Consider the following 9738-nt stretch of genomic DNA (forward strand, 5'->3'; position numbering starts at 1 on the left):
GTCTCTCTCTTGAACCTCGGAAATTAATTTCCAATTTGCCAGTTTCTGAGAATTGCTTTAGCATCCTGTTGAGAATTTTGGTTAATCGCTAGGCGACATTGACCACCTTCTGGATACAGCGCAGATGAAGTCTCATAGTTGCTCGGATCTCAACTTGTTGACCAGCTCAGTTTGTGGGATCCTCAGCGCCCTTAAAGCTGTATATCAGTCAATTGATCATAGGGGTCCAGTAATCGTTCATGTGATCCCTCGTCGCTTACTGAATAAGCTTTTCGAGGCACGGAAGAATCATTTCGGCTCATCAACTAAGTATCGCACACTTGACCATTTCCTCGAATTTTTACAAGGTCGTTGAGCCATGGAGACTCTGGAGGTCGGATCGTCGGCGCTCTCACCGACCAACTCATCTCATCCTTCCCAGCCTAATATCCAAACTCGGCCAATGACTAAGCGGAGCGCTGAAGTTAACCAGGTGGCATCTGCTCGTTCTTGTCAGCAGTCCTCTTAGATATCTGAAAGTTCAGGGCATTCAATACAGTTCACTCAATCAACACCTTGGGTTGACGCTGGGTACCCTTGCTTGTACTCCAAGAGGGAACATTACATCGCCTCTTGCAGTTAATGCCAGGCTCTATCGCTCATCGCTAGAAATCAGGTATCCACTTGTGCTACAATGACTTTGGAACGCGCAGCTGTCAATTGTGCCTGACTGCTTGCACATGCAGAATGTTCCAAGAAAAGCACTACACTCTTTTTCACCTTAATCGTTCTCATCGGCGACCTCAAGCTCAACACATTTCTCATCAGACGCCCCTCAACTTCAGCAGTCAGTTTGATCTGCTCACTTGCTCTGTGTCTTATTCCAGTATTGAGGAGCTCATCCAGACCACACCAGCTATTACTGCACAGTAATGCGGAGTCCAATTCCGAACGGTCATCTCTTCCTCTACTCATAGATCTCTTGATTGTCAACAAGTTTAGTCCTGCTCATTAGCTCTGAGCATCTGCAAATGAACGCTCTGAACATCGGCAAATACGGTTATTCCTCGATCGAGATTCAGAGCTATCGTTGATCTAGAAATCTCTCTTGCATCAGTGGACGCTGGAACAGTAGCGTAGCTCGATTCACATTTCTTGTGTAGGGGACTCGTCGTTTGGCTCAACGATTAGTGAAATTAATTTCACACTTCAGCAGGTTCTACTCAGCAAAACACATTGAAATGACAGCTCATTCTCTTGATCACCTTACATCTACATCTTCGACCTTCGCAGCAAGAGATCTCGACTGGGATCGTATCAAGGATCTGGATATAGCAGATCCAAATTGACAACTGACTACTCCTATAGATCTGCTCATTGGTACTGATGTCATTAGTGGGATCAAGCACATCATCATTAAATAGGGGGGATATACTCCAGTTACTCAGCTCACAAGTAACGGTTGGATTGTGTTCGGTCTTATTACCTAGCTATCTTGAACCTATCTGCAGATGAGCTGAAATGTGAACAGTATCTCCGTCAGACTCACTGTAGAGTCTCTTCAGGTTCTCATCTCCAGTTTCGTTGTTAGGAAGTTCGTGTCATTCAGTTCTAGCTTGTTTTCATTAAGTGCTCGCTAGGATCTTGACCGATCACCACTTTTATCAGTTCTACTCTGACTCTCTCAATGAATATGTCGATCGCAATTACATGACTTTGGTACTTTCTCCTATCTCTAACTCTTCATCTGTGGATCAAGTGGCGACTGCTTATTGCTCTGACGACATGCTCTTAGCACATGGATTACATGCTTCGAGAGGGTTGTGGGTCTTGGAAGGGCTTCACGTAGGCACATCTAAGATTCGCAGTAGTTACTATTTCTTCAACATGGCGTGGTCAGAGACAGAGCGATAAAAGATGGAAACTATGAGTTGTACTTAAAGGAAGAGCGGAGACTAGCTTCGGGAAATCGCTCAATAGTATTCTCCATACAGGGAGAATTACAGTGCGATATGATGTCCTTCTCTAGAGTAGGCATCATCAATGAATCCTCATGACACTAATTGTAGAATGGAGGCTAAAAATAATTAATTGAATAAAACTAGTATAAAAAAGGGGGTAAATGAGTAGACTGAGGGCCTTACCTATTTCATCGCTTTCATTGTCCCCCATAATGGGGATGGGATAAGTCTTATGGTGGGTGCTCAGCACATGTCGCATCTTTTAAGAATATTGACCGCACAAAGATGCTTGAAAAACCGGAACTTCGATGACTGTATGTATATATTGGAGATTACAAGTTCAGTGTAATGATTCACAACTGCTCTAAGAAATTCCTCGATCCTTTCACCTCTCTATTTTATCATGCCTAGATGTCGAATGTGACCAATTGTTCACGGTAAATACCTGTGATGTAAACAGTAGATTTTCCGACATTTGTTAAACAGTAGTCCATCAGAATATCAAACGACTTCTGATTTGTAAACCCGCAGTGAAGCGAAGCAGGTGAGACTCTTAATCTATATAGATACCGAAACGGGAAATTAACTGTCGACTGAATAAGTTATTGTGTCACAACTCTACTTAGATTCACGCTGGACTGAAAATTTGTACGTCTGGCTGATATAAATTGGGGACTATCCGCACGGTGCTGCCCCGTTGCGAAAATTAGTGTCCAAATTTCAAACAGCTTGATTATGTGTCATTATCACAAATTCTCAGTCACTTGACTTCGTTGGACGTGCGTAAGAGCAAGTTGGTTTTAAATGGAACAGGTAAACTGTTATCGTTGCAATACATTATCATCGGGACGCAGGTGTCCGCTCCATTGTGACACAGTGCATTTCTACTCATGCTAATTACTGATAATCTTCATCCATACAGTAATCTGGCAGCCCCTGCGCTATATATGGGGCACATCTGTTCTAGCTCCCTTATAATCATGATCAAGATCCATATGGCTTTTGTTTTTCAACGGCCTGCGTAACCGTCGAAGGTCCTTCCTGAATTGTATTATGAGATGGAATTTCGTGTAATTCTTGGTATTGACTCCCTTGTCCATGCTAGCATCGCCTGGGTTGTTATATTGTGCAAATGAATGAAAGACGTGTATCTCACAGTCACTGTCTTAGTGTTGTGACTTAACAGCATCTTCCATTAACCACCCAACACAATTCTTCGATCTGACATTTCATTTCAGCTGAATTAAAGCTCTCGGAAGACTGGACTTTCTAAGAAACGAAATATCTAATATCTAGAAATCCAATGTGACTTGATCTAAGTCTAACCTAATATTCAGAAGAAATAGCTAATTCCTAATCATTTGACAGTAGTTTTCAGAGAACGCGAGATGAATATTTCCAGAGCTCCAGTGTCTGAAATGCATAAGAAATACATGTATAATTTGTTCGTGTGAAGATAGGCAAAGTAAAAAAATTGGTTTATCCTGATGAATATCAACGCTGAGTTTCCAACGATTTTGAGCTTCGTTCAGCTTACGCGCTATATTGATTGCCAAACGTAGATATAAATAATTTCGTCCATTTATTTCTGTAGTTAACGGTCCAGTAAAGTATAAAAGACTTGAATTGTGTCAACCAATCGATCGATCGATCCTCTATCCTGAAATGTCCCGTTTGCAATATGAGATAGTCAACTACCCCACATAATCACATTTGCCAAAGTCCTGCTCAAAAGGATGGCAGGCAAATTGAAAAAAAAATAAATTCGGTTGAACGTCAGTGTATAAAAAGTCAGCTTACGGTTTAGTAACAAAAAACTTGTATTCCATCTATGGGCTTAAGAATCTAGTTCAGCATTTACGACCATTTTGTTGGTCTACTATGAATATCTGGAATGTTCACCGAGCCATTTCTCTCCATCTCAGTTATAATCAAATTGATTTGTGCATAGTTCGTTCAGTTTATCTGAAAAATATTTGAATTTCATTATGTTGATTTGATGAATATCAGATATCTGGTTCCCTTCAATAGGCTAATGTTAACAAAATCGCTATGCTTCTAAGCAGTTTGTATGAAGAACGGGAGGTACATTTTATTCACTTCAGGTGTTTTCCTCATTCATATGCTTTATCCTATTCATTTGCTTCTAATAATCAATATGGTATAAGTCATCAAAATAGAATTAGCAATCAATCGCTTTATTAGGAGAGCAAGGTCGTTTTGGTTTTTTGCGACTTCTGCATGTAGAAAAAAAAAACCCATTGGACTAACCAATTTTCATAATCTCTCGCTTTCAAAATCCATTGCACCATATCTCATTTTGTGTAAGAAAGAGAAATTTCCGCCAATATGTCATATGGCATAGAGATCTATAAATATATTCGCGCTTCCACCCCAAAAGAGAGACATGTTTCTATCAAGCAACAAGCACTTTCTTACGCACATTTACTTAGAAGAAATATGATCAATATTGTAGTAGGAGGGGTAACTACCCGTACAAAGTCGGTGCATTATTCTCTCCAATGAAATCTCAGTGGCGACTGGGAATTGGCAGTTGAAGTGCGGAAGGTATAATGCTGTTTCATGGTCTGTAACAATCAAGGTAGTAATACTTTTATCAAGGAAGTAATACTATTATGGATAATGGATAATGGAGATCAAAATATGACTGCTTTTGAATCTTTCTTGAATTTTCTAAGACCAATGTAACAACAACAATGGCGGATTAAAATGCTATTCCGACTAAAATCGTCTGTTTTCATTTTTCATAATTGAATTATTTGTTAGAGAGTTAGTTAAATCAGCATTGAGAAAAGTCAACAAAAGAACTAAAAAGCGGTGCTGAGAGGCGAGATACCGAATAATCGACTATACCACTGGTCGTCACCTGGCGAACTGCCCGAATGGTAAATTGCAGGGGCGAAGTAGAGTAGGGATCGCATGACGAACCGCATATTCATCATTGACCATTGGCAATAGATGGCGTATCATCAGGTCCAAGGTCTATTCTCGCTAGTTGAATCACACTATAAAGCAGATAAAAAGCGGTGCAGGGAACACGAAAGTCGCAATGCTCAGTGTAAATATCCATATTTACTATTTTTGGAGTGGATGTCGCAAGAAGTCCTCCGTAAAATTTTTGTAAAGTAAATCACCAATATTGTGAAAAAGCTCGTAATGAATGGTGCAGTTGCAATCAGCTGGTACTTGTGTAATTTTAGAGAGCAAACTGAAAAATCGTTCATACTGTGCAGAAGTAGCGACTCAATCATCGACGAGATTGAAAATAGGTTAGTTGAAGAATGTTCGGCATCTAACTGGGAGACCTAAGTTCGTATCCTGGGGGGAATGAACCGTAAGTGAGAAATTTTGGTTCCCCGGTAGTTTTTCTTTTGGGCGTTACAAACGACAACACTGAAGTTTAACGGTTTCTTTCCATCCTATTACTAACCGCATTAATCTTTATATTCCCACTATAACGTTAGCAAAGTGTTTGTTTCATATTGCGGACCAAACTTTTAAGAAATTTCAATGAAAAATTCCGCTTTGCAAAACCAAATGTGAGTGGTAGTCACATAAGCCAGATGTGGCCAATTTTTCACAGCGAGAAAACTATAAGAAAAAGTAACCGGTAAAAGTGCGGTGGCCGTGTGGTTAGAGCGTAGGGGGTTGGCACTTGAGATTTGTGGGTTCGATTCCCAGTCGGGGAAAATGCCAGGGGTTTTTTAGAGATAGAATTCGCTCTAACTTGGACAGGTTTCATCGTACGAGCGCTAGTCTCGGAAGAAACGACTGTACCTGGCCAAGGTTTTTTTCCATGAGGTTTTCCCTTCGGCCCTCGGCGTAATTGCGGTACAGGGGGAACTGGGGATGGGAAATGTAAACGCCCGGAAGGTATACATGTGTGGACAAGTTTAGATTTCTATAAGAAAAAGTGAATTCAGCGGCCGTCGAGAATTTTAATTGGGGAATTTTTATGCGACTAAAGAAAGAGAATGGCAGAGGTTCTCATGAAAGTTACCACTATTTTCTAGTAGATTTAATATTTGATGTTTTTTAACAATACCGATAACTGTTGATTATTCAACATTAGCAAGAAAATGCTTGGATTATGATCATTTATGACTTATGACGCTACCATCATGTACTAAATAAATTTTAATTAATATCAAATATATCGTAATGATGCCCAGTTCCTTCAGCTGCTCGACAAAGACTTGAACCTCCCTTGAACTCCCACTGGTGTAATCGTTAACACGAAGAGTGAGTTACGAACTTTCTAGCTTTGAGAAGCGACATGCATAGAGCCTTGCCACAAAACAACTCGGCTGGATCGAATCCATAACACGTCGAACATGAATAAAAATTACATATTCCGAATTCTAGGAAATTTTCGATTGTTTTTCAATTGACTCTAGGAGAATGTCTAAGGCCTTCATCCCCTTTTCAACTCGAGCAACGGTAATGTTCCTGATAACCTTAAAGATGCTATGCTTTCACTTTATACCATAGTTGGTATTTCATTTTTCCTTAGAATCTTCTTCATGGAATATTTACACAATTGGCCGCCGACGATTTTCCCCATTTCTATTTGGAAAGTCCAGCAGAAAATTTACACCTGACTGTACTAACGACTCGCAGCATTTATTGGGATATGTGACGACTGCGGCCATATTCTTCTTAATCGAAATGAAACGGGATGGGACCTCAACGAGTGAATATCTTTCAATGGAATGGAGACTTCTGGCATCTCCTGGCCTATAATTGCGGATGTATTCGCGGCATAAAATTTTGTCCATGACATTTTGGCTATTGTGCTTCCGATACTAAGATGACATACGGAAAAACTCCACACCATTTTGGGATAACTCTCCAAGACTCGGTAGTATCCGACATTGAAAATTTATATTCTTAAAACTAATTAAATCCTTGTATTGTTACATGCCACAAATGATGGAACTTTTGTACAATATTATTTTAATTGGGATTGAAATGCATTTGTTTTGCTTGAGTGATCTTCAGGCTTTATTGGCACCGATTTTGAGTTGACGAGATGCAGGATGATGACTATTTTTATTGTACATCATTATCCCTCGAGAACATGCGATTGTCTGGACAAGTCGCCTTTTCTCGCGGCTACATACCATAGTAGTGTTGTGGAGACTGGGTCATTGAATGCGTCAAAATTTCGAATAAGAGGTGAAACATTAAGCTGACTTGACCGTAGCTACTCATGATAGTTATTGTCGGAGGAAAAAGGCTTTCATACATGTTACTTAAGGCGACCTATTGCGTGGTACTTAGTAGTGACGTATACAAAAATTATTAATTGAGGAATCAGCACACAAAGAGGAAGATACCCTTAACTTTCTCTTTGATTAGATTTCTAATTTATAGCATTTCACTTGAAATACAGAAAAGTAAAAAATTCCAAGATAAAAGCAAGGCTAGAGGTAGAAAGAAATATAAAAAAAAATTTTGTCAATGTTGTTTGTGTGCGATTAGAGTTGTGGTTACAAAAACACGGCACAAGGGAGGGAACGATCTCTCGGTGTTTCCTTTCGGCATAGGATTTCGAAAAAACTCCAAAAATATGCTAGTTTTTTAGCAGTGATGAATTTAGGTGTGCTTCAACCATGCTAACCAGTGATAGTGATGATGACATGATGAAGACTTTGGAGATGTTGCTGATGACGATGAGCGTAAGTTGTCCACTCAGTTACTTACTAGCTTCGGCCTGCTCGGCGTCCGAATCGTGAGGATCCTGAGCTGCACGCTCGGGGTAAACTCACCTGCCTGCTGAGCAATTCACTAGCTTGGTTAGGCTGGTCATGGAAAATTCTGAGTTAGCCGCTAGAGATGAACTCAGTTGAATACTGAATGATTCGCCAGCTTGGCTCTGCTTGCTGTAGAAAATTTTGAGCTGTTCACTCGGGATGAACTCCGTCGAACGCTTAGAGATTGGCTAGGTCAGTACTGGGTGGTGAGAGAACACTGAGCTGCACGCTTGCGATAAGCTCAGTTGTACACCCAGCACTTGACCAGGCTGATGCAGAAAAAAGGAGTTGTCCACTAAGGATTGAAGCCTATCCTGGCAACAAAAGCTGGTTGCGCAGCGTTGACGCCTTTTTGAACAATTAATAAAACGACAGACAACCGTTTATATACTTTTTTGGTCTGATAGCGATATGACCGACAGTGTCTGGTAGGTCTGATTTTTCGTTGTCCAACGATTCCAAGGTGCGGCGGGAAGTATGTTCATATACGTAGCAATGTGTTTAGAAGGAATGCTTCCAGCGGGAGTATCCGTAACCTGGTGCCATCGGCACTCTGCCTAAGTGCCATAGAAATTTTTGAAACAAAGACTTAGTAATGTGAAAAGTTGCATGTTTACGCATTTTTCTGACGTTCCTCACCGATAAATTTTTGACGGCCTTTGGCGATGGAGAATTATTATTCATTGGAACACTCACTTGTGGAATGGAGTGGACCCTTCGAGGCTAGTGACGCTTGCTCTTTGGACAACAAGAAATCATTTCGTGAATTGTGGCAACTCCTAAAAGCCATCTCATAATTTTTGTTGAATAAGTGTTGCTGCTGACACCATGGTTCCTGCCAACTCTGTGTAATCAATGGGGACGCATTGGGAGCAGATGTACCCCTAGTGGCCTACCTTTTCTGCTGTTGATGTTGACGAACTCATGGTTGGGGTGGTCCATTTCAACGTTGTCGCAATTTTGTCGTCTTCAGGATTGTTCCCATTTGCCGTTGCCATTGCAGGATTATTTAGTCACTTGCCACTATAGTCAATAAAGAACGGACATGGATTCCTTTGAAAATACCTTTGAGCAATTATGTGGCTTGCTCCAGATCGTCCATGATTTCTAACTGAGGTTTTCTTGATTTTTACCTCTTAACCACCGTTTCAGGCATGATGATGACAGGTACTCAAGTGGCCACACCAGTCTACCTGCCTGGTAGTCTCTTTTACTGTGGTTCCTTCGCACAATCGATGGTGAGGTAGGTCATACCGACATCTTATACAATTAGGTCGTGTTTTGTATTAAACTTTCACTTTTGTGTACGTTATACCAAGTTTTCCCTCATATAAAAAAAACAATGTTACTTTGATGATACAATGATTTGTCAGTGGGGAATGCAATTTGCACCAGCTAATTTATTATGATTAAGGTTGTTGTCGCGCGACAGTCTCTGTAAAAAGTTTATCCGCTGTAAAACGGGCCAGTTTAGAACACAATCTTTCAGCGGTATATAGTCTCACTTGATTGATTGCATTGTGCATGGATAGCTAAAGCATAACTATATATTTTCCATATTAACTATTGTTCGATAAGATGCCTGGATCGGTGAGAATAATTAATAGATGAGCGAGATTTGAGTGGATTGCGTAAGTGGAATGAGCGGGTCAAAAAATGAGTAGAACACGTGCACGTGGTTTCACAAAAACACTGTATTTGTCAATAAAAAATAATAGGTAGTCACAATCAGTCACTGAGCAGACCGAGATAATTACAATCACAATGATTGATGAGCGGACCGATAAACCGTAATAAGGGTTTAGAAATGAGCTGACACAATTTCACTAATTCCGATTACGGAGAAATGAGCGGTACAAAGAGCTGACGCACTGAGTTCCCGGAAACGAATGAAGCAGAGACACGGGCTTACCGGTGCCACGTGCCCTTAATCGGAGGTCACATGACCTATTTTAAATACAATATTATAATTTGCATGATAATGTGGAGCTGTCCAGAAAGTGGCGCCTCAGGTGTCCGAA

At 40.6% G+C, this 9738-nt stretch overlaps 1 protein-coding gene across 1 annotated transcript in view; it reads right to left on the reverse strand.

Moving 5' to 3' along the window:
• Window positions 1-464: 464 nt before the first annotated feature.
• LOC105272616 (uncharacterized) overlaps window positions 465-9738 on the reverse strand; it is a 15214-nt gene continuing 5940 nt past the window's right edge. The window contains exons 5-6 of the mRNA XM_011314816.1: window positions 664-960; window positions 465-512 (exon numbers count right to left, since the gene is read on the reverse strand). Coding sequence (XP_011313118.1) covers window positions 465-512; window positions 664-960 — 345 coding nt within the window. The remainder of the gene's footprint in view (window positions 513-663; window positions 961-9738) is intronic.

Source organism: Fopius arisanus, unplaced genomic scaffold, assembly GCF_000806365.1.
Source record: "Fopius arisanus strain USDA-PBARC FA_bdor unplaced genomic scaffold, ASM80636v1 scaffold00219, whole genome shotgun sequence".
In the NCBI taxonomy this organism is placed as follows: domain Eukaryota; kingdom Metazoa; phylum Arthropoda; class Insecta; order Hymenoptera; family Braconidae; genus Fopius; species Fopius arisanus.